Here is a 26,090-nt window from a genome sequence, read left to right as displayed (position 1 = left end):
ATTTTTTTTTTTCAGAATTCTGCCTTTTGTCTTAGAATTATGACTTTTTTTCCTCTCAGAATTGTTTAAATTTGTTATGCACCATCTGGCAAACAAAATCTTGAAACTCAAATCTGCCAAAATAAATTGGGAACAGGCTGAATAAATAGTAGGTTTACAAATCCTGTAACAAGGAAGGAACAATGTTTATTTACTTGGATTTTGACCAAGATTGATACAGAATTAGAATTCTGAGATTAAAAAGAGGATTTTTTTTTTCTTTAGTGGCACTAATTGTCTTCCGTAGTGTCTTACAAGCTATTGCTTTGTTTTTCTTGCAGTACATTCGTAGTTGCATCATGCTGACCAGGATGCCAAACCTGATGCTAATGGCTAAGGACAGCCTGTACACTCAGCTGCCGACTGATAACTTCGTCATGCCATCATACTCTCGACGTATCTCCACGGCAACGTCGTACATGAATGGAGAGGCTTCGTCCAAGTCGCTGTGGAGCATCAACGGGACTCTGCGAATACGAATCCTCTGCGCCACCTACGTCAACGTGAATATACGGGACATAGACAAGGTGGGGACAAAACTACATCAGTGCTTTTACATCTAGTAATAAACGGAGCAAAACCTAACCTTTGTTTTAGAGCAGAATCACTTGACTGATTTCTTTTTTTTTAAGCTTTGCACAGCTTTCTTTGTTCCTACTTGTTGCTTCCTGTTGAAATAAATGGAGCTTCCAACTGAGTTCAACCAAAGGGAACCAGATCAGTTTCTTTGTGCGGTCTTGTCTTTAAATGTAAAAATACAGATAAACGAAGTAGCAAACAGCACAAGCCCCGAGTAAAAAATAAAAATAGCCAGATATTTTGGCAGTAAGTTCATGTTTCTTGGTGTCTGGAAAACGAACCGTTTCAAAAACCTACTGATTGTTACCTAGCAATTCATGCTGAGTTCCAGCACATTTGGTCAGCTGGTTTTACCACTGCATGCTCTTTACAATGGTTGCTGGAAAAGACAGTTTTGTTGTTGACTTGCCACCCAGAAACCACTAGCTGCATTACTGTTGCTTGTGCAGGAGGCTCCACTTCTGCTTTTCAAAGATGTCCGGTTGTATAATTGCATTTGTCTGTTGCCGTTTTTACGTGCGAGTGCAAACGTTGAGGTGGGCGGCGTGGCCAGAAGGGGCTTATTTGAATTTAAAGTGACAAGAAGCCCTAAAACAAAATCATGTCAAAATGATTTTGTTCAAAAATGCTGTGAACATGTTTTGTATAGGCCAGTATTTCTCAACCTTTTTTGGCCCAGCGCCCCCCCAGCCTCTATCCAGGTCCCTCCCCGCCTCCCACCAAAGAATTTGTAGGCTACTTTGCACTGACCATTATTTTATTATTAATATTACTATCACTATTGTAGATGTTTTGATTTTTATGCTTGTTTCTGTATTTATCATCAAAAATAATTTCCCAGAGAACAAAAAAATTATGGGAATAGGAGTTATTTTCACAGGCGTCTACGAAAAATACAACAAACATTCAAGTTAAAATTGGTAGGCCTAACAGCAGCCAATCAGAGTGGAAACAATATTCTTATTCTTTTCCATTTTCTAGTTGTTAAATATTCCATAAAATGACCAGATAAAAGATGTTCAACATGCCAGTTTAAACTTTGAACTATTTGCAAACGACTGAGCTCTGCAGCATTAAAACATGGATAGAACTGTAACCACATTAATCATAGCTCTTCTTCTCTTCAGTGTTTCTGTCAGTTTCTGGTGGTGCAGCTCTGTGCTGCCTTCAGGAGAATGGGACATCAGAGTATCATCCATAAAATTTCACCCACATGGCTTTTATTGTGCAAACCAGAGCTTTCAGTGGAAAAACAAAAGTTCCAGGTCCTTTAAATGCCATACAAATATGAGACAGAAACATTGATTATATATTTATATAGACCTGTCTATTGATTTATAGATTAATAGTTTTACTGGACAGAAATTACAAAGAACAAATCTGGTTCTAAATCAAATCCTAATGAGTCAAATTCAAAGTGTCATGGAGTCATCAGCCTCATGACATTAACACTGACATGAAAAATAATATTGAAGAAATAAAAATATCAAATCTAATTAAAAGCATAAATAAGTGATCAGTTCTTTACTGTTATGGTCTGTAAGATATATTTATTCTCAGTATTAGATGTGGTCTCAACAAACCCATGATTACAATATTATTTTACCTTTTATCTGAAATAGTGTCTGTTTATTCTTGCCATACAGTCTCTGTATTAATTATTGCTCGAAAGGTCTTGCCATACCAGTTTATTCCTCTGTATTTACTTTAGTCTCTTAGTTTATTCTTGCATTTTGTTCTTCATCCATTTCCATTTAGTTTCTTTTGATTAGTTTTATCCTCTCTTGGTTTATTGCTATGTCCACTTTAGTTTCTTTCCTGTTGCTACATTTATTTTATCGTTTATTGACCATCAGTAATCTTCACTCATCACCTGCTGCGCCGCCTAATCATCATGTGTTGATTTTTTCACTGTTCAGCGTAGGATTCTCTGTTTTTATGCCATAATTCACATCTAGTTTGTCGCTTCGTTTTATGTCCCGCTTCCCCTGTTTCAGAGTTTTGCGCAATGTGCGCGTCGTTTTTTTTTTAAAGCCCCTAAGATGCAGGGCGGTCGGGAAGCGTATCGATGAGGAAAAGGCAGAATAACATAAACCTTTTAAAACAACGGAAACAATTTCTGCATTCTGATTATTGAAATGTTAAAGTGCTGTGTTGTTCTATCACCCCCGTTTCATACCGGACCACTTACAGCACCATGTTAACGCTATAAAATGAACCTCTCTATCGTGGTATCACCCATGGAGGGATTTCTTTATTTAAATGGGTTCATTTTTCAGAGGGATACACAGTGAGGGTATCGTGATTTTAGTAATTACATGTTTATAAGAGTGATTTTCTGTTGTCCTTCCATGGAAGCGGGCAGCATCCAGACGGACAATAAAACACTTTTTAATATAAGTTTCTGCTTAACATGATCACAGAACTGCCAAAACATATGTAGCTACATAAATACCAGACAAAGTGAATCACAGCAGCGTCATCAGCCGGTGTAACGCTGATCTGATGCGGAGCGGAGCTGCGCCATGAAGCTACAAACACTGAATAGAAGAAGAGCTGCCATCAATACAGTTGCAGCTAAACATGTTCTAATGTTACACAATACAGTTTTACGAAGTTGCTCAAAGTCTAAACTGGCATTGTTGAGCATTTAAGATGTAAAGTTTACCTTCGGCCAAACGCTCCCCAAAGGAATCTCAGCGCCCCCCTTTTGTTAAGATTTCCGCCAGCGCCCCCTGCTATCCTCTGAACGACCCCTGGGGGGCGGTACCGCCCACGTTGAGAACCGCTAGTATAGACCGTAGAGCTATTCTAGCCTATGCAACCTTTAAATGTAATTTTGAATGTCCTCTTTTCTTGTAGATTTATGTGAGGACCGGAATTTACCACGGAGGTGAACAAATGTGTGACAACGTCAACACACAGAGAGTACCCTGCTCTAACCCCAGGTACGTTTTCACTACTTTTAAAAAAATATATCACACTGTGACTTAAGTGGATGGAAGATGGATTAACAGCAGGATGGTGAGATTAAACATCCAAATTACATTTCTATTGAACCAGACCTTTTTCCTGACCTTTGAGAAGTTTCCATTCCTTGTCTGATGCGTTGTTTTTGTGCAGGTGGAATGAGTGGCTCCCCTATGACATGTACATCCCGGACGTCCCCCGAGCTGCCAGACTCTGCCTCTCCATCTGCTCTGTTAAAGGCAGAAAGGGAGCCAAGGAGGTAAGACGCCTCTGCGTTTAACCATGTCTACTAGAAGACAGAGAAATGCTTCTGTTTTAAATTCTGACTGCAAAGTTATCGGTGGAAATCACAGGACAGTGAAAAAAACCTCTGCTAATCCGCTAACGCGTAGTCCTCATGTGACGTTACACTTCTAGGAACTTTGTAGCTGACAGCCATCTTGGTAGGCATCTGTTGCTGTCTTTACAGTTGCTATGACAACAATAAACAAGACACTAGCTAAGAACTAGCTCTTGCCTAGCTTTTATCTAATTTATAAACAATATAAGTACATTGTAACTTTTTTTGAGTCTTCTGTTTTCTTTTTCTTGGTCTTGAAGCCGTGGTTCATCAATGCTTTGCGCTGCGTTTGCCTACCAAGATGGCGGTTCAGTGCCGCAGCTCACTTCCGGTTCAGACTTGTGGGAACTATGTATTCAGCCTTTCTGTTGAAATGTGCTGTACAAATAAATTTGGTTGATTAATTGATTTCATAGTAGTGCAAATTGTTTGTTTAGCTCTTTAGCTAGCTTTGAAAACAGTTGGCGCACTTGGCTTTCTTTAATTTTACAGATTAAATTTAATCTGGACAACAGTTATAAAACTTGACTGTTTTATAAACTTCCAGTGGAAAAACGTTTGACATCTCTGAAGTTTTGTTATCGACTGTTAAGAATTCAAGTAGTTATTCATGCTCTTATTTTGAAGGGGGAGAACATTGTTTACGCAGCAGTTCTGTTTCCTCTCCATGTTGCTGTTAAATATACAAAACATGTTTTATTTCAAACATACAGGAACAAAATAAAAAATGGATGATGGAGAACAATATATAAACATGCATTAAATTGGTGCTTTAGGGTTGTAGTCTTTGATGTTGTTGGAATTGAAGTTGGCACTTTAGCATTATCTTCCGCTAAATACTAACACACTATGTAGTGGAAGCTAATGCTAAGGTAATGTTTTAGCATTAGCAGAACTCGCGTGAATAGAATATAATGTACTTTATGATCCCCAAGGGGAAATTTGCTTTTTTTGCTGACAAGCTACTTCATCTAAAAAGTGAAAATAGTAAATATTAAATTATGATTAGTGTTTTCAGGGTTAGCCCTGCTAGCTTTTTAGTTAGAGGTTCCACCATTGGTAAAATATGTAGTTTTGTCTACATAGGGTAACTTTTAGAAACGGCACACAGCCAGCAGTATTTTAGTTTCATTTGCTGCTGTGTGTGCTGTTTGAAAGGCCTCTCCTCCTCATCAGTCTGAGGTGAATGGAAGCTGTGGCGTCATCTTTGGCTCTGTTTAATTACTAATCAGTCATGGGCACCTTGGTGGCAGAAAACGTCAGCAGGAACAGAACCAGCTAAAGTGACCTGACCATTTATTTAAACTGGGATTTTTTTTATGTTGAAAAGTTTCTTTTTTTAATTCACTTTGTTGTAATTTTACTGAAAACACAAATGCAGATTAAGAATCATATCTAGAAAACGTTTTAGATGAGGTTTGTGTGGGTGGAGTGTGTCAATGAAAGCCAGACATGGATATTGTAACGGACACCTAGGGTGAGTCCCGTCTCCTGACCCGCAGCGCTAGGTTCATGTCAGAGTAGCGGATGCCCTTTCATGGCCTGCCTAAATTAAAGATAAACATCTTTCTTTAGCAGCCCTTTGTCCCACCACTTACTCCTAACAGATGCATTTTGACTTGCTGGCTGCAGGTAGCTACCACTGCCACATTCACAGCTATTGTCCTTTTTGATAGTTTTGTGGCCACTTTTGTTGAATTCTTGCAAATGGGGCTGAAATAACTCATTTGATTGATCGTTTTTTCAAATAATTGTCAACTAATTTGGTAACTGAATAATCGTTAACTCTGAAACATGCAATTTGCTAAAAGAACAACACTTTCAGAGCACTAATTAAGCCAAACTGTACAGAAATATGTACATTTTGCACTTAAGAAATAACCCCCCATGTTTTGTATGTAAATGTTTTACCCAGAATTCCTCAAGTTGCAGTTTTAGGTCCACCGGTTTCAGAATCTGAGAAAAACAAATCTAAGAACCTTTTCCTATAAAGTTATTAATTGGTTAATAAAAAAAAAGATCAATCCATTGTATTTGTATTGATAAGTCAAATGATGAAAGGAATGCTATGCTATATTTTAGGTAATAAAATGCTTATTTTCTTATTTAAAAAATGAGTTATCTTATTTATCTGCATTTTAATCTATTTCTGTGTAAAGTAAGTTTAGGTGGTTAAATCTGCAGAATTTGTAATTTAAAAAAAATCCGATTGTCAGAATAATCGATTAATCAATTAGTAAAATAATTGTTGCTAATTTCAACAATGTAGATATTAATGATTTATTAAACTCATTGCAATTCATTAATTACTTTGAAACCGAAAACTTGATGCAAATTGTCACAGAATTTGGCTGTGAATTTAAGACCAACGTAAAATGTCTTCAAGTTATGTTTTCAATGTTAAGGCCTTAAAAACTAATTTGGCCTTAAATATGTTAGTCACAGGTCTTAAATGCTGTTGTGGCAGGACTGTTTAGTTTTATATATTCTATGTAGTTTTCTTTTTTTTTTATCTCAAAGGACTTACTGTTACTCAAAAATGTGCGTCGCACACAGATGCCTTCATTACGTTCTGTGACTTAAGGGAGCTGCGGCTACCGGTAAATAGCTGCTAATCTTTCTTTGCTAGCTAGCTGGTTATTACATAGCTAGCTAGCTTTCTTTACATCCATTGTGGGAAAGTGCAAATTTATTGCCAGTTGGCTGGACAATAGCTCACTTCTGTTAGCAACCTGCTAACCCATAAATAGCCATTATTTACCATTTTTCTTTTGTGATACAGCTCTTAAATTCATTGATAATGATCTTAAAAAGTCTTACATTTGAGTGAAAGCTGTAGAAACTTTGTTATATAATCTTCTGGGTTTTTATGAAAGTGAAATCTTGTAAAATTCACAGTTTTTTTTCTTTTTTTGTGGTGTTTTCCAGGAACACTGTCCACTAGCTTGGGGCAACATTAACCTGTTTGACTACACTCACACTCTGGTGGCCAACAAGATGGCTCTGAACCTCTGGCCAGTCCCTCATGGCCTGGAAGACCTCCTCAACCCAATAGGAGTCACTGGATCTAATCCCAATAAGGTATTTAACATGTTTTCATAAGAAATAATGAGCCATAAATGGCATACAGCAGCCTGCATGGTATCTGAATATTATGTTTTTGCTTATTTTAATGTATATTTAGGAAACGCCATGTCTGGAGCTGGAGTTTGACCACTTCAGCTGTCCTGTCAAATACCCAGACATGAATGCGGTGGAAGATCATGCAAACTGGATCATCTCCAGGGAACTGGGCTTTAACTTCAACCTCTCAGTCAACCACTCGGGAACTCAACAGGTCTGTCAAAAATAGGCACTTAGTTTTATCTGAAACTGTATTTAAATTGACAAGCAGTGTCGATGTGAGCAGTTTCCGCTCTAACGGAGTTTCCCTTCCATAAATGAAATTACATGAATTGGCATACTTTGCAGGGCGTAATGCTGTTAAATGTATAACGTGTGAAGGGAAAATCTGCTGAATGAGTTGTGATTTAAGCCTGAGGATTTTATAACACATTTTGTTGCCTCCTCATATTTTACACACGCTTTATAATTAACACGTCTCCTCACACTGTTCACAACCTCTCGCATGTCGTTCTGTGTATCGCATCACTTCCTTGTATGTGCAGTGAAACTTTTAAAATGAGTCACGTTTATTCCGGGTCATTAGGAAACATGGGCTTTACTGGTAAAACAGGAAGCTTAACTGGTTTAATGTCGGATGAGGTTTGCTTCCCGTTATAGTTTCAAAACTCTAAAAAAAAAAATCTAATGGGAAATGAGAATAAAATCTGATTTATTTATATTTTCGACCTTTGATTTTGTCTTAATGTTCATAAAAGAGTGTGATGGATGGAGGGGTAAATATTTAACTACAAAACCTTTTGCTAACTTGTTACTTTCAACACTAGAACGGTGGCTCAGAGGTGCCAGTTCAGATTACTCTCTTCAGTTATTCATGACGGTGTAGATGATGCTCTGTCTTATTAGATTTCTACAAGATGTGGGTGCATGAAAACCGTGACATCTGCCGTGTTGAAGTGACACATTGAAGATACTTGGCCAAGGAAGAGGACATGAATGATGATGGCTGATTTGCTCATCAGTCTTTGACTTCATAGCAGGATAATTTTATATGGTTTTAAATATGGTGGAACATGATTTATGCTTAGTTCATAGTTTTACAAGCTGGTTTGGTATATTTGGAGAATTGTGGGTTCATCAGCAGGTTTTCTCATTTTTCCAACAAAAAAAACTCAGCAAATCTCTTTTGTTTTTAAACATCCCAACACTGAGACACCATTTATAAAATTTTCAAATAATATATCTTAACGTATAAAACTCCTTTCTTTGTGTTGGTGGATTTCAGTGTTTCTTTGGACAAAGGTATTACATATTCACTGATGTGCTGGGAAAGCACAGGAGATGGTCTGTAACTGTGAAAGGCTGGTTTAGATTTTACATCTCAGATGACAACTACTTTGTCATTTTTTGGCCTAGACAAGCAAAAATCAAATGTGGGGTTCCTCAGGGCTCCATTCTCGGGCTCCTCTCATTCTGTGACTAATTAGTTCAGATTTTAGATTACTACCTCTGTCATCATAGATATTCGAATGGCACACTACTTTATTTTTGTCCACATTGTCAATGAGTGGATTTGGTCAAAATTTTCTCCAACTTAAAGTTGGTAACTTTTATAGAAATATATTTTTTGCATATTTGTTAAAACTGTCACTGTGTCCTGACGGTAGAATATGACACAGATAATCTCTTTAAAGGCTTGGTTGTGACAGAATGTGTTGATAAAACCATCTATTAGCAAACTGTTAAAATATCTTCCTTTGCATTCAATGAGTAATTCTGAAATTTCAATTATATTCAGTGATGAAGTAATTTGGCACTGAACAAATACAAACTAATTCACTATGAAAGTAATGATTAAGCTCACAGTTCTTATCCTGAACTTCTGTGGCTTTTTAGACTGTCCTGTAAAACCGTTTAGATTACCCTGTGCCAATAAACTTGACTTATTTGGCTTTTATAGAGAAATTAATAAGCTGTTGACGTTGCCACTCTTATAAAAGCCAAACTGATTACATTTTATTTCTGGTTTTAATGATTGCAGTGAATGTTGGGTTGTTTTCCTCCAACAATCTTTTGGTCTGTATTGGGATCTAAAAGCTGTTTTTTATTGGCAATTACTTCTCCAGTGTTTACTGGATGGCTACTGCGGGTAGTGATGAAGTGTTTCAGCGTGTCGCTTCTGTTCGGTTCCAGAGCAGTCGGGCGGCCAGAGATCACGCCCTGACGGAAAGCGACGGCGAACAGATGCGACAGCTGAGTAACAGGGACCCTCTGTCCGAAATCACTGAGCAGGAGAAAGACTTCCTCTGGAGACACAGGTGAGCAACTCGTTCACACAGGAACCATATGGCAAACCAAAACATCACAATCATCTGCTGCTGCTTCCTCTGCCAGGCACTACTGTATGAACATCCCAGAGATCCTTCCCAAGATACTTCTTGCTGTCAAATGGAACTCCAGAGATGATGTAGCGCAGGTAAAGCACGGTTATAGACACATTGTGGTGTGTTTGGAGGGCACAGAGCTGCTCCCCAACGATGGCTAGCATTGGTTTTACCTGTCAGGTTGTCAACAAAACACATTAAATAAGTGTAAATATACGCTTCTCTACCAATTGTCAGCACTACAACAACTAGTAACAAGGTCGGGAAAAAGATTTAATTAAGAAAAAATAGTGAGGAAGAGGGAAGTAGTTCAGTTATGCTAGCTTGACTATGACAATCATAACATTTAGATGTGCAGCAGAATTTAGCGTTTCGGTTGGATTAGAAAAACAAAAAAAGGGCGACCCGCTCGCCATGACAGATCATGAGTAGAGCAGGTGTTTAAATGAGCTAATCAACCGCCGCTGTGTTAGCTTAGCTTATAGCAGCGATAGCTAATCTACCACAGCGATCACTTATTAATAAATGGCTAAATAAACAGTATAAACAGAACATTATCACAATGAATTATTAATAACAGTAATAAAGGATGTTGTATAAGAGTGAATTGAAAGTCTTTTTTATAGTTTCTTTTGTTTTGTTTTTTTATTTCTAAAGTGTGTTGCTGGAAAAGTTTGAAAACTTGCCTTGAAAATGCTTGAAAAGTCCTTGAATTTTACTGTGGGGAAAATTGCACAAACCCTGGTTTTGATTTGGGAAGAAAGACTTTATTTCCAGAATATTTTACTTTATTTCAAATGCAAAAAAATGTTCTAAAGCCTTTCTATGTTTGAAATTGTTTTATGAGAGTTTTTTTTCTTCAAAATGTGTTACATATGCAACTCTTAGAACAAAATATTGCATGTTATTTTATAAATGTTTCTCCACCTTTTTATTTGTTGATGTTAAATATGACTTAAATGAACCCGAGTCTTTTGTCCCTAAGTCAATGTATTTTGTTTCCTTCGTGCCAGATGTATTGCTTGTTGAAGGAATGGCCATCGATCCGTCCGGAACAGGCCATGGAGCTGCTGGACTGTAACTACCCAGACCCCGTGGTCAGGCACTTTGCTGTGCGCTGCCTTGACAAATACTTGACCGACGATAAACTTTCCCAGTACCTCATCCAGCTTGTTCAGGTTGGTCTCAGTCTACAACAGAACACAAATACTTGTCTTAACATTTTAAAATAAATTATCTAAAATTTTCCAAATCCGTCGATGCATAAAGGGTTTTAAATACAGACTGTCTGCATGGACTACATTTAATATAATGCATTACTGGAAGACGAGTAAAATAAAAGAAGGTTGCACCAGCAGAAAATGTTTAATTTGCCTCACTCGATTTGTACGCTAAGGCATTTGCCAAGATGTTTATTAAATCTTTTGTTAAATAGTTCCTCCCATATTAATTAGTTTTTGACTAGGGCTGGATGACATGTCTGAAAACGACATCACTTTACAAGCGACCTTTGAAACTCAGAGATTTCCGTGTTTTTTTTCTTGAAAATTTCTGAGATCTAAAAATTTCTGTTTTTTTTCTAGAAAACTTTTGACTTTCAAATTCAGAAATTTCCAAGTTTCAGAAAATGTCTATTAATCTCAAAAAAAATTTTTGTTTTTTATTTTTAAGCAGTTACGAGGCATGGTGGCAAATCCTTAAACTGCTGCTGCGCAAGTCACTCACTAGTTGTTGCTAGGTAACCAAAGAGTGAGTTGCTAGGCAACAGTGAGTGAGTTGGTTGACGTCACCAACCTTTTGTAGCTGTGAGAGGTTGAGCTACAAACGGTTTCTATGTTGGAAGCAATTAGTTTCCAACATAGAAACCGCAAAGCCTTTCCTTTGCCTTCATTTCCCAGAATGCTGTGCGGTTGTAGGTCAGACTTCAGTGAATTTCTTATGCATTGAATATTTATTATTCTATCAGATGTATTTTCTATTGGTACTGAATTATTGTCCAGCCCTATTTTTGACAGATTACAATGTATAAGTCCTCACTTATTTAAAGTTAGATTTCCGAATAACTGACAACCATGTACACTTTCTTCTAGGTATTAAAATACGAGCAGTATCTTGACAGTCCGCTAGCTCGCTTTCTCCTCAAAAAGGCCCTGACCAATCAAAGGATAGGCCATTTCTTCTTCTGGCATCTCAAGTGAGTCATTATTCACTTCCTGCTTTAAAAAAAGTGATTGATTCTTTGTTTTATGCTGAGACTCCTGCATGTTGTTGTGATCTCAGGTCAGAAATGCACAATAAAACTGTGAGCCAGAGGTTTGGGCTGCTGCTGGAGGCTTACTGCAGGGCCTGTGGTATGTACCTCAAACACCTGAGCAGGCAGGTGGAAGCCATGGAGAAGCTCATCAACCTCACCGACATACTCAAACAGGAAAAGAAGGATGAGACACAAAAGGTTAAATCAGCACATGAGTCTTCACTTTGTTTCAAGACTCTGTATATTTTAAAAATTATTCAGTTTCAATATTTAGTATGGATGCAAATAATTATTATTTTCACGATTAATGGTTTGTTAGATTAAAATTAGTACCAATTGATTAACTAGTAAAGTCCGCTTGGAGCTTCTGTTAATGTAGTTTGGCCGCCATCCAGCAGAGGGCGTCGCTGGTCAATTCTTAAGCGGAGCCGTTGATACAGAAATTAAAGATGGCGGCGGAGTCATTCTAGAACGGAAAACATAGACGGTCCAAACAGAGTCCGGTGTGGGATGGAAAACAAATTTTATGCGGTTCAGATTAGAAATATAAACACTCGACAAACTTCTTGATTTATCACCGAAAATGACTGATATGTTACGGAGGCAAAGAAAGGCGGAAAAAACATTCATTCAGGAACAGATGGCATTTCAGTTGGAAGGAATTAATTCATGGGGAATTAATTGTAGCACATTTTAGTCCCTTATTTTTCTACTCAGAAACTTATTTTGTCATATTTTATAAACATGTCTTAAGTTTATTAATGTGAGAAAGCCACGATTTTCCTCTTTATTCAGTAAACAACTGACAAAATAATTTTGTAATGCGTGTTTTTTTTTTTAATTCAGCACGTTATGAAAAGTTTAGTCCTTTATGTTATAAACACGTTTTTAAGAAAATGGTGCTTATTAAGTAATAGTCAATCATTTAAGATCAATCAGTTTTAGATTAACTTATTAATCGATTACTTGCATCCATAATAATTATGTTTTGAACAATTTATTTTATAGACATAAAATCTACAAACCTGAACCTTGAAAATTTGAGTACAAGAGTTTTATGAACGTGTAGAACCCCTGACATTAAATTTAAAAATACTTTATTGAACCCAAAGGGAAATTAAATCTAAGTGTAAATATTTGTTTTGATGTTTTTGGTGAAGGTCCAGATGAAGTTTCTTGTAGACCAGATGAAGAGACCCGACTACATGGACGCTCTGCAGAACTTCACCTCTCCACTCAACCCTGCGCATCAGCTGGGAAATCTGAGGTTTGCAAAATGATGAGCTGTCATGGCGCCTCTTGGTTCAGAGTAGACGAGGGGAAAATAACTGACAGCGCCACATGTCTGTAAACATTTTTATGTCTCAGGTTGGAGGAGTGCAGGATCATGTCATCCGCAAAGAGACCGCTGTGGCTCAACTGGGAGAATCCTGACATCATGTCCGAGTTACTGTTTCAGAATAATGAGATCATCTTCAAAAACGGAGATGGTAACAATCTCACACATGTTGCTCTCTAGCAAACATTTCTAGTCCCTTATGGGAACCTACAACAGCACACGTCCTCACGAATAACTTTATAAACGTATGCCGAAACGATTAATCAAATTAATCGTGATTAAGCAATTAATGCCATAATTATCAATTAATTTAGTAATTGAATAATCTTTAACTGACACATACAGAGTCTACAAAAGGCATTTTGCTGAAATAACAACAGACTCAGAATATTATTTGATTTAATAATTTACAAATATATTTAGATTTTGCATTTAGGATTTTAAAAAAATCCTTTTTCTGTAATTCTGTTCTTTCCAGATCTCCTTAAGTGGCAGTTTGGCTTCATCTTGGTTTCTATCTGTAATCATTTGTGTTTGTAACAGATTTGCGGCAGGATATGCTGACGCTGCAGATAATCAGAATCATGGAGAACATTTGGCAGAACCAGGGACTGGACCTACGGTACAGCAATCAGTAACGATCTCTCAGTCTCAGTTTGGGTACTCTGGTGTCATCGGGTCCGCTTTGCTTCCTCAGGATGCTCCCATACGGCTGCCTGTCTCTGGGAGACTGCGTGGGCCTGATAGAGGTGGTTCGAAACTCCCACACCATCATGCAGATTCAGTGTAAAGGAGGCTTGAAAGGAGCCTTGCAGTTCAACTCCAACACGCTGCATCAGTGGCTCAGGGACAAAAACAAAGGAGAGATGTGAGTTTTCCACTGGTTTTAACTAGAGACTCACAGATGTTCGTATCTGTATCAGTCCCAATATTTAAAAACATTTAGATCAGGAATCAGTGACGAGGTTTCCGATCCATAAAGGGAGATGTATTCAGTCTGATTCTATGCTTTACTATATTATTCTTACTGCACTGTCTGAGCCATTTGAAAGAAGGTTTACTGCAGTCCACTTACTGTTTTCATTAGTTTCAGTTTGTTTACTTATTTAACATCGGCTGCTATCCTCCTAATTGCACTGACTGAACAAATTAAAGTTGTTTTTACATGTTTGACCAAAGCTTATGAAGCCATTTGGGTATTTCAGTTTGCTCTACTGGTGCAGTTACCAAATAAATTTTTAATTCTGTACATTTATATCTGTTGCTTAAAAAAAGAAAGATTTTTAGTAGAGGTGTGCCGATCGATCGGTCACCGATCATAATCGGCCGATTTTTGTGAAAAAGTGATCGGTGATCATTGGCTCTTGTTGCCGATCACACAAACCGATCACCTGCATCTCATGTCTCAGCCTGCCTGTGCAGCTGGTCTCCTCTTTCCTTCACTCTGCCAAACGCGCAGCAACAAATCCTAAGCGATGTGGAACTATGACGCACTGAGTGAATGGGGAAGTTTGCGTGTTGCGGCGGAAAATTGAAGCAGGTCAAAATGCATCAACACGACGAAGCTAATACGGCATAAAAACAATGACATACTTGACGGAGTTTGGCTACATCGAGGCTCACTACAGTAAAAAAGACATTTGGAGGATCAGATAGCAGGTAAAGCAGCGCACAGCTACAAACACCCGGATTAGCATGACGGTCAGAAAGCTAAACAAATAACCCACAAAATGATTTAAGTCTTGGAGCTGCGATGTAAGACGCTGGTTCTGCTCTCGCTGTTGAACCGCTGCTACGCTACAGGTAGTAATATTTCACAGACGGAGCGCCGCTTCTGCTCCACCTGGTAGTGACTCTCACACCGAACCTCTGCTTAAAGCTGCAGCATCTAACCTAAAAAATACATTTTACATGCGTATTAAAACTTTCGCTGTCCTAACATGAGACAGATAATCTCTAAAAAATAATCGATCTCCTCCCTGCTCTGCATAATTACTCCGCTCAGTCAGAAACAGCCACTCAGAACTAGCAGTAATCAGCTAGCCGCCATGCTAACAGGAAGTTTTCATTCAGTAACTCTGGATTGTTTATTGTAATGGATCCTGTATTTGCCTTTGAATGTTAAGTTTATTACTTGAATTTTTTTGGCAATGTCGAGAGGTTTTATTTTGGCTCTTTGCATTATTTATCCTCTTCAGAGCCTCCATATGTTATCAGTCTGTTAAAGATAGTATTATTGATAGCAGTACAATTTGCACAATGCCCGTTTTGTTTAGTTTTCTTCTTGGAAAAAGTTATTAAAAACAAGTTTTTGTCTAAATTAAGGTGAATTCATGGTTCCTTTTTCCACATAATGTAACCGGTAGTGTTTATGATAAAAAATAATAATTATTATGTGATCGGCCCTCGTGGGTGATCGGAATCGGCAGGAAAAAACCTGATTGGCACATCTCTAATTTTTAGTAAATTCAGCTGTTTTTCTGTATCATCTGACACTGAACCTCAGATATCATATCGGAGGTGAAAAAAGTGGATCGCTGCATCCCTGTTAACAAAGACATAATTACCGTCTGTCTTATTCCCCCAGAATAACTTTTTCATGTCTGTTTCGCATTTATTTGTTGTTTTAAATCTGCTTAGCAATTGAGAATCTGTAGTTCCTCTTGAGTGGGCATTATCGTTTTGTTTATTAATTGTGAAATTTTGATTTTCCATCTTGTTAAATTTTAATTAATGTTAGAAAAAACCTGGCATCAAAAATGTTATCATTTTCTTTGCTGTTTGCTCCACAAGGACATCAGTAGATATGAGTAAACTTGAAAATATGATTAAATGTAATTAATTTTTGCAGTTTAGAATCATACTGCTGTAAAAATGTGGACATATGAAGAGCCTGGTCTCAAATGGAAATGTTTTTAAGAGAAGTATTTATTTCTGGTGCTATGAATGCTGTGCTACGCAGTCATAACCAAACAGCTACCTAACAAAGCAGTAGTAAATGTCTTTTATCATCATTTTTATTGTTGTTAGCATTATTGTACCAGGAAATATTGTGCTAAAATCTGATATTTCTCTGTATTTGTGCAGGTATGACATGGCTGTGGATCTGTTTACGAGGTCCTGTGCTGGCTACTGTGTAGCCACGTTTATTCTGGGGATCGGAGACAGGCACAACAGCAACATCATGGTCAAAGATGACGGACAGGTAACTCCCACATGCTAGCAGACATCCACCGTTCTACCATTTCATTTAACATTTGCAAATATCTGGAACGTTTTCTGCCTGTTGATGTTCCTGCAGCTTGTTTTCCTCTGGATGTGTGAAGTTACTGAATCGATTAATCGATTGATATAATTGTCTACTAATTTAGCAATCGATAAAAAAAATCCTTTGTCAGTATATTCTAACCAAAACTTCTCAAGTGCATAGTTTTAAATGTATCTAGTTCAAATTCTGTAAAAAATAATTTTAAAAGTCTCTTATTCAGCACCTTTTGCTGCCCAGTTATTAAAATAATCAAGAGATAATTTCTAGACTTTACTGGTGTTAAACCAGTGAGGTTTGGGATTTTCATATGTTGATGTAAGAAGTTTTTTTTTTTTTGCTGTAGAGGCTACAAATAATCAAACAGTATATTTTATGCAATAAAATGTTTCTTATTTAATTATTTGAGATTTTAATGTATTTCTACTTTTGAATAAAAAGGGTTAAATGACAAATCTGCAGAATGTGCTAGTTTTTAATCTGATAAATGGTCAGAGTAATCGATCGGACGATGACTAAGAGAATCGCTCCTAGATTAGGCTTTAGGTGACTTTCAGTAAAACATTCGCAGCTGAACTGATACTTTTTGCTCCGTTTCAGTTGTTTCATATAGACTTCGGCCATTTCCTGGACCACAAGAAGAAGAAGTTTGGCTACAAGAGAGAGCGAGTCCCGTTCGTACTGACTCAGGACTTCCTCATCGTCATCAGTAAGGGATCCCAGGAGTGCACAAAGACCAAAGAGTTTGAAAGGTTGTTTTTCTTTCTGGTTTATTACTGCTTTGTGTTGGTTCGACGCAAGTATGCAACCCCTTTAAATCTGATGAAATTTGGAAACCTGTTAGCTGCTGTGCATGTTTTGTTTGCTTCTTATTTCTTTGTTATGGATTAGGGCTTTTGTAAACGATTATTTTAGTAATCGAGTAATCTATAGATTTTTCTTACGATTAATCGGATAAAAACAATTATGAAATAAAATATTGGTAAATCTTCCATAACACCAGTGTTACTATCGGATATCAACATCAGTCTATTTTTTCCACATTTGAGCTTCCCTACCAGTTACTTTTTTGTAGACCGGGGGAGAAACACGGGATATTTACGGCTCCTCCGTTCAGAAACTCATCTACCAGCCATGTTCCGCCTCCCGTTTGTTCAGACCGGGATGATATCAGTTTATTGTGCGGTTCGTCCGTAAAGCTGCTCTTACCCTGTAAGCATCAACCCTCAGCCGCCCGCCGTGTTCAGTCTCTCTGCTCACCTGTATAAATCCTCCTCAGCTTCTTCCCGCCGTTCAACCAGCAGCTCCGGAGCAGAAAGGCTGCCGAACTCCCGGCATCGCGCCGGTCATTTTAAGGATGTATGTTGGTCCCACAAAAACGATGAAAACCCGGAATTATCACCGATCAGTAAAATCCCCGCGGGCCGAACTTGAAGATTGGACGTTATGCCGCTAACACGTAGCTTCCGTCAACAACTCAGAGGCGGAAGTCAGAGCTCCGCGCAACGCAAATAATGTTCCGGCTGAAACACGGTGCGCTAAATGATAAAACATAAACTAACGAAGCTTCGAGGCAGGTCAATTTTCCTCGAGGAATTTTAATAATCGAGGTACTCGAATCACTCGAGGAATCGTTTCAGCCCTATTATGGATCCTTTCGATTTGAAAGAATACGGCTGAAGTGATTAACCAGATTAATCGGGATTATTTAAATTAGATAATTTAGTAATCGATTAAACTGGAGTTCAAACTCAAAAGTCAAGCCATCTAGCTCGGTAATTAAGCCAGAAGTGTTTTAATTTAAGGAAGAAACCAAACTTTATTCTGTAAATACGTTCTATTGGCTTTACAAATTCATCATTATCAACAAAATGTGTATCAAAGGAAAGTGATTAAAGTGATTTCTGCAAAGATAATAGTGAAATAAAAATGTGTGACATGAAATGAGCAGAACTGGGTGGTAACTACATTCAGACAGTTACAATTACATTTTAAAAATTTAAGGATTAATTTTACTACATTGTACTTTTCCATTTTTATTTTGAAGTAAAAACTTAAGTTTGTAACAAAAACCTTTTTGTTAAAGTTTTATAGACTTTATATTGAAAGAAACTAATTATTTAAATTTTAGTGTCTAAAATACCAAAATGTACATATTGTACTTTGGTCCGTCTAAAAATGTAGTTAATAAATATTATGTGTTTGATGTTTTAATCAGTTACTCAGAACTTGATGGACTTTTTTACCAAATACATTTTGAGTATTTACTTAGACGGATACTTTTTACCTTTGCTTGAGTAAAAATATGTTGCCGTAGTTCTGCTCTGGAGTTCGATCTCTTCCCATCCGTTGCTGTAATCCTGTCGCCATTTTGGCTCCAGGTTCCAGGAAATGTGCTACAAAGCGTACCTGGCCATCCGCCAGCACGCCAACCTCTTCATCAACCTGTTCTCCATGATGCTGGGCTCCGGCATGCCCGAGCTGCAGTCGTTCGACGACATCGCCTACATCCGGAAGACGCTGGCGCTGGAGAAGAGCGAGCAGGTGAGTCCCGGCTTCTCCGTCTTTACGTCAGAAGGAACTTCAGGAATCGTCTGGACAATAAATCAATAACGATATGTATCGCCATAAACATCTGTTGGAATATTTGCTGAGCTCTGATCCAGGACCGCACAGCATTCTGGGGGAATGGCTGGAATGGCTTTAGCTCAGAGGTGTCCAAAGTGTGGCCATTTGCAGCTCCTGGACTGATTTTGTGTGACCTTTAAATTATACAAATGTCTCATTTAGTTGATGCAAGACTTTTTCTCAATTAGGACATAAGTATGACCCACAAATTAAAATCTTCTCACAAAAACATCAGATATAACAAAGTATTTATCTTTTAGGGCTGCACAGTGGTGCAGTTGGTAGAGCTGTTGCCTTGCAGCAAGAAGGTTCTGGGTTCGATTCCCGGCCCCGGTCTTTCTGCATGGAGTCTCCATGTTCTCCCTGTGCATGGTGGGTTTTCTCCAGGTACTCCAGTTTCCTCCCACAGTCCAAAAACATGACTGTCAGGTTAATTGGCCTCTCCAAATTGCCCCTAGGTGTGAGTGTGTGTGTGCATGGTTGTGTGTCTCTGTGTTGCCCTGCAACAGACTGGCGACCTGTCCAGGTGACCCGGCCTCTCGCCCAGAATGTCAGCTGGAGAGGCACCAGCAACCCTCCCGACCCCACTGAGGGACAAAGATGTAAAGAAAATGGATGGATGGATTTATCTTTTAATTACAACATTTCTGATTTCCATTTATCCACTAACTAATACACCTATACAGACTTTGTTGCACCAAAATATGCTTTTATTTACACCGTTAAACTTATTCAAATAAATATTAAAAACAGTTTTGTTGCTGAAAATAGACCAAATCTTTTCACAGGTTTCTTGAGTGGAGCACAAAGTAAATGGAAAGCATGGAGAAACCTTTTGACGTTTGGATCTACACTGATTTACATCCTTTGCTGCAAAATTAATCAAACCATTTTCTTTGTTTGACTAAAATATTTCATGCTAATTTTATTATTTATTATTTAGTTGATCATTTTGGCCGTTGTTACAAAAAGTTTGGACACCCCTGCTTTAGCAACCTCTCTCACAGCTAGCTAAGGAAAGTTGGTGGAATCAGCTAGCCCACTCACTTTTTGGTTACCTAGCAACGACCTGGTGAGTTAGAAGCAGTTTCAAGTTCCCCTCAGCTTTTGGTTACCTAGCAACGACCTGGTGAGTGACATGCGCAGCAGCAGTTTCAGGTTTTTCTCCCGTATTTCATAACTGCTTAAAAAAAAAAACAACAAAAAAAAAACGTCTTTGAGTGAAAACTGGATAAAATGGGAATGGTCTCCAGTTTGGCTGTATTTCAGATATTTAAAACTAAAGTCGACTGACATGAAACGCTAATAACGATAAGTTTTTCCAGCTGTATCGTCCAGCCCGGCTTCAGAGTCTCTGCTTTCTTTATGGGTTTTTGTTTCTTGTGTGACGCAGGAGGCTTTGGATTATTTCATGAAGCAGATGAACGACGCTCATCACGGAGGTTGGACCACCAAGATGGACTGGATTTTCCACACGATTCGGCAGCATGCACTAAACTAAACGCATTAAACTCAACATGGAGTATTTATTACTACACTTTTTGAAGGGATTTATTTTTCCATTGACCGCAAACTCTATGAAGTTTGCCTTTTGATTAATTTTTGAAGTACTTTTTCCCTTGTTTTGTAAACGAGGTTCTGGGTTTTCCTCCATTATCCTTTTTGTTTGCCTTTATTCGGGGTGTGCTGCTTTTGTCAGTGTGTCAATTTTTCCTCAGGACCCTGACGGTAATAACCTCCCCAGACTTTAATGTTTGGGGACAAAAAAAATGAAATCTCTTCCCTTACTTTGCTGCTCTTTAAATAAAACCCAACACAGCTTGGAGAAGCCACGTCCGCAAAGGTGTTAATGTAGCCGCAACGCAGGTCTGACTTGCTGACCTTCAGTCTTTGCTGCACTTTTTCTCAGCTTCACTGGAGAGAGGGAAGGCACAGGGAACTGTGTGCACAGATTTTGTGGATTATCTCCCATCTATAATGTCTTCCACAGATAATTTGATCTTTTTTCATTGTTTGGGTTATTTGAGCAGAAATTTAAAGACTAAAAAGCATCAGAGACTCTTGAGATTCTCTTTCTCCGCCGACTTCTTGTCGTAAACTTCAGGGCAAAGATGCCTCCTTCAAAAAAAAAAAAATCACTCGGAACTGTAAAAAAGTAATGTGTACAGATGTATGACTTTTTAAATTAATTTATGTATTTTGTTTATTTCATTTTGAAAGTCAGCAATATAACAAGATACTATTGATTTTGTAAATATGTTTGGAATTTTGTCACTTAAAGCCTCCTTTAGCACCATTTGACCTGCAGGTTTTTGTCTTGATTAGACATAATGCTGATGCCTTTTCATTTATAAAGTTGGCCTATTTGTTATGTCCAGCTCAGAATAATTTATTTAGAGAAGCAAAACTGCAAGAGTGAACATTTTGGTCTTGCATTACATATACAACAGGAAGTGAGGAGAAAACACATCCTGGCACTTTGTGTACAAACAGGAATGGAGATTGTCACACCTTCCACTTCCCCCCCACATGCGGTTAAGTCCCAAAATACACAATCTGAGTAAATTAAACTGAACTAAGAGTAATAAAGCAAAAAAAAAAAAGAGGTTTATAGAAAATAGTAAATTTAGTTGAGCAATATTTTTGACAAGTAACATAAAAATCAACTCTGACTACATATTTTCAATCTAGAGAGTTTTTCTATCCCCAAAAATGTCCAGACTAACCAATTGTTGTGTGTTGTGATTGGATAGTAGTTGGAGAAAGTGCAACCTATTTACAACATTTTGCTATTCAGTGCCAAAGAGAAAACCAGCAGCCAGTGTATAAAAGCATTAGCTTGGAGAGTTAAAAAACCGGCACCCTCTGGAAGGATTTAAAAGCCCTCTGTGACTAGCCAAATCTGTCTTTAATTTACAAGACATGTAGGGTGCATTGTTTCGCTCTGTGTTCGGGCCTGAGCCGGTGCTGCCTCGCCTCAAACAACCGTCTCCAACACGCCTCATAATGGGGAGTTGTGCTGAGTATGCGTGCCTCACTTTTCTCCACATAGACAGTCAGTTTTAGCTGAGAGTTTAACAAAAACGTTAAGGATGTTATCCGTCGCATCAGTCTTTAGCTCCCTCTATAGCAGGGGTGTCAAACTCCAGTCCTGAAGGGCCGCTGTCCTGCAGTTTTTAGATGTGCCACAGGTACAAAACACCTGAATCAAATGGCTTAATTACCTCCTCAGTTCTCCAGAGCCTTGCTAATTACTTAATTATTCTATTCAGGTGTGGTGCAGCAGAGGCACTTCTAAAAGTTGCAGGACACCGGCCCTCGAGGACTGGAGTTTGACACCCCTGCTCTATAGTTTACCCACAATAAAATGTTTAGCCCTAAAACTGTCACTTTAAGCTAATTATACTCAACTTTAGCAAAGAAAATTATGCTAGCAAGCTAATTTTGAAGTAATTTGTGACAAAACGACAGAAAGTATATATTTTATTCTCACAGACGTCGGCTCCACTTTTAAAAGCCCTAAGAAGTGAACTGGGATTTGCTTCATATGTACAACGGTTGTCTCTGACTGAAATGTGGCCGATTAGTTTGGCTCAACCAGTACTAAAATGGGCAAAAAGACAACTTAAGATGAATTAAAACTTCATTTGTTGAAAGTCAAGACACTTAATGATTACGTTTAAATGTAATGGGAACTTTATTGAAATTGAAATGTTTTCAGTATTTCAGTTATTTGGCGTGTAATCAGTTCTGAAAACTGCAACATGTGACACTAAACCGCTCAATTGAACTATGAACTTTGTGATGCTCCAGAAATTAGAATATTTCACATAATTAATTGGGTAATTAAAAAGCCATTATAGTAAAAGAATATATTGAAGAGCTTCACCAGACCAAGAGGCCAAAGTGGTAATTCGTTTTGATTTGATACAACCATTTTGTTTTGTTTGTGCAGCGTCATTAGCCTGATTGTATTTCATTACCCAAGTGGACCTTCTGTTTTTCTTTTGTACGAGTGATTCCTGTGAAAGCTCATATTATAAAACCATGTTGGAAACACTACAAGATGAAAAAGAAATGCTAAATAATTTGAAATATTCTTGGCTTTTTTTGCGTGTTTTGCAAATAGCATAGCGAGTGTGTGTGTGATGGAAATTGTGTAATTAGGTGTGGCAACTATGTTGTGTGTTGTCATTCTGTGCAGGCTGCAGAGCTTCATTGGCAGGTCCAATGGAAAACGACCCACGATACCTGCTATAACTGTGTCTAAATGGTTTGGAAACACCCCCTTCTTCCCTGGCAGGAAATATTTGCCAGCATTTTTTTTTTATTTGTTTATAAGGAAAGATAAATAAGGGGAAACAAACTTTTTTTTATATATGTATGTACATGTGTTACTTGAAATTTCATGAATTGGAGAGATTATGTCTAATTAGTTCCAATTATGAGAGTCTGTATTGTACTGTATATAAGCACCGATGGCTGAAGCATTGTTTAGTACGAGTAGTGAATGTTATTTGTGCCACAGTGAAGACTCGATTACATCTTGATCTGAGGGATACGTAAATACCTTGAAGACTAAAAAAATGTTTATTATAAGATTCCAACAGCTTTCTAAAGCATAGTTGGTTAAAGTGGTTGTATTACTCAAATCCAAGTTTTTCCTCCTGGAAGTAATCACACTTCAAAAACACAAAATCTCACCAAGTGTTTTTGGTCTGGTTTTTAGTTCAAATATCTTAATACTCCTGAAATAAGACAAAACTAGCTAATAAATTACCTTTCACCAAGCTACAGGAACTTGCTTTAACTCAATAGTTCCTTAATATTGGTGGAAAAAATACGAGTTCAATTGGCAGATTATTTCACTTACAACACAGGAAAAGTGTTTTGTTAAAAGTGAAAATAATCAGCCGGTGGAACTAGAACTGGGTTGCTAGGTTACTAGGTTGCTAGGTGACGGGCTGGGCTTTGCTGGCGTTGCTAAGTAACGGTACAGTGACCTTTAGAACTGGTACTTTTTTCATCAATATTAAGGAATTATTTACATAAAACAAGTTGCTATATCTTGCTGAAAAGCTGCTTGCACTTTAATTTTGTCTCATTTCAAGTGTACAAAGATATTTGCATTGGAAACTAGACAAAACATATTTGGTTAGGTTTTGTGTTTTTGCAGTGCACCTTCATCCATAAAATGAGAAGACTTTAGGAAGCTCAACACAATAAAGTGCAATAAGCCATAATCCTGCCTTTTTAGTGGCTGTCGTTGTGACCGTTGGACTAAAATGTTTAATCTACCATATAAGCCATTTGTCTTTGTATTGAATTCAATCGTCGCCTGATGGTTTTGTTTGTTTTTTTGTTTAAATGCACTGTTTCTACTGAGCCTCAGATTGAGCCATGAACGGAGAAAATGTCACAAAATGGATTTAAAATTCTGTTTTTAAATTTCAAGCAAATTCTCTGGAATATAAAAGATGACATGTTTTACTTGTGTGCAGCTCTGTGAGTTGGTGTAGTAATGTACTGTGCTGCCAGAACTCTGTCTTTCACATCCTACTCGCATGAAATCAGTATTTATTTTCCTAATTCCTAATTTTATAATCCCCTCCACCCCCTTTTTTTATTTTGATATACATACATTGACCTTGTTAACAAATGCCTTAAGTTTGCTCCCTGTAGGTTTTGGGACATTTGGTGTTTAAGTTGCATTATTATTATGGCTGTTTTATTTATGGATGTACATTTGTTTTGCTTTTGTTCAACATTCAGAGAGGCGACGGTTGTATTCCCTGACCGACTGACTGACTGGTCACCAGGGTGTTCTGTGAAATTGTGTAAATAAATTTGTTAAACATTCACCTGCATGTTTGCTCCTGTGCTGAACACAACAAGTTCCAACTGTTCCTGCAAACTTTTGGTTATTACTACTTCTACTAGGATTTTTTTTATTTTATTCATTCAGATAATTTTTTTTTACAGATTTTCACAAATATTCAACTGTTAAATTTTTATTTTTTATTTTTCCTTTTTTATGTTCTTTACAAATCAATCATAAGATACAAATTTTGACTTTTCTAACAATTTTGTTTAATGCCAAAGAAGACTGATTTCTGCTAAATAACTGATGGGATTCCTTTAAAGTGACCCAATTTAACAGGTCTAGCCAATTGGTGTTAGCCTCTGTGAGTGGATGGAGATCCCCTGAATTCAGTGTGTTTAGTTATTTTTGTAGAAATCAAATTTCACTTTGACATTAAAGCCTTTATTTTTGTAAAAAGGAGGAAAAAAGTAAAGTCAAATTCTGATCATTTTGTTAAAGCAACAGAAGTGAATATTTTTTAGGCACTGCAAGCCTTTATACTTTCACTCACATAAAACAAAATGTATTGATAATTTAATTCCATTTATAAGAGTATAATTACTCATCTTTATTTAAATGAAACTAATATAAAACAGCTCTTAAAAATTAACATCCAATATGAGTTTTTTTTTCCAGGTCTTTGTTTCTGTTATATTCTTGCATTTGATTATACGTGTATATTAAGTGTTTTTACAATATTAAGTGTTTTTCTTTATTGTTTCCATGGAGATGTATTTAATTTTAAGCTTTAAAAAAAACTGGGAATTTTTTAAAAAAAATCTTAAAAAGGGTTTTATTTGAAATTTGGCTTTTTCTCTTAATTTTCTATCCAATTTTAGCATGGCCACAACAGCAAATTGTAACCCTGATATATGATTTTTCTGCTCTTCATTTATGTGTTTTAGGTTAGTTGGTCTTTGGGAATCAGACCTCACTTATGGGTGAAGGATTCACAAATGTGAGTTAAATGGCCTTAAAAGAAAATATATTCCTGCGAAAATGACTAGAGGAAATTAGCAGTACAAGATGGGGCTCTTAGTTTTAACATATTCAATGTAGTTTATTTTTGTCGTGAGACTTTTCAATCAGGCAAAAGTTTGGGTCGCACACAGACATCGTCATTATGTTCTGTGACTTTATGCCGGTGACAAACATATACTAGCTAACTTTTGTAGCTAATCTGTACCATGCTGCCTAAATTCTGGGCAAAAACAGTTTCTGAAGACATCCAGAAAGCCTGAATTATATTACTCCTAAACACTTTTAAATAGAAAATCTGGTTACTGTGAACCAAAGAATAGAGAAA

The 26,090-nt window shown here is 37.4% G+C and overlaps 1 protein-coding gene across 1 annotated transcript in view; it reads left to right on the top strand.

Annotated features, from left to right (window-relative positions):
* LOC103463230 (phosphatidylinositol 4,5-bisphosphate 3-kinase catalytic subunit alpha isoform) overlaps positions 1-24,782 on the top strand; it is a 34,261-nt gene extending 9,479 nt beyond the window's left edge. Inside the window, exons 9-26 of the mRNA XM_081606024.1 lie at positions 321-566; positions 3,481-3,566; positions 3,742-3,847; positions 6,857-7,009; positions 7,113-7,265; positions 9,245-9,369; positions 9,446-9,527; positions 10,449-10,613; positions 11,526-11,629; positions 11,716-11,887; positions 12,850-12,956; positions 13,058-13,179; positions 13,572-13,650; positions 13,726-13,896; positions 16,116-16,233; positions 16,894-17,045; positions 18,675-18,837; positions 20,315-24,782. Coding sequence (XP_081462150.1) covers positions 321-566; positions 3,481-3,566; positions 3,742-3,847; positions 6,857-7,009; positions 7,113-7,265; positions 9,245-9,369; positions 9,446-9,527; positions 10,449-10,613; positions 11,526-11,629; positions 11,716-11,887; positions 12,850-12,956; positions 13,058-13,179; positions 13,572-13,650; positions 13,726-13,896; positions 16,116-16,233; positions 16,894-17,045; positions 18,675-18,837; positions 20,315-20,422 — 2,412 coding nt within the window. The 3' untranslated portion in view covers positions 20,423-24,782. The remainder of the gene's footprint in view (positions 1-320; positions 567-3,480; positions 3,567-3,741; positions 3,848-6,856; positions 7,010-7,112; positions 7,266-9,244; positions 9,370-9,445; positions 9,528-10,448; positions 10,614-11,525; positions 11,630-11,715; positions 11,888-12,849; positions 12,957-13,057; positions 13,180-13,571; positions 13,651-13,725; positions 13,897-16,115; positions 16,234-16,893; positions 17,046-18,674; positions 18,838-20,314) is intronic.
* The last annotated feature ends 1,308 nt before the right edge of the window (positions 24,783-26,090 follow it).

Source organism: Poecilia reticulata, chromosome 4 (assembly GCF_904066995.2).
Source record: "Poecilia reticulata chromosome 4, P_reticulata-male-v2, whole genome shotgun sequence".
Lineage (NCBI taxonomy): Eukaryota > Metazoa > Chordata > Actinopteri > Cyprinodontiformes > Poeciliidae > Poecilia > Poecilia reticulata.
The sequence above is the reverse complement of the archived record's forward strand: the minus strand, read 5'-3'. Positions and strand labels throughout refer to the sequence as shown.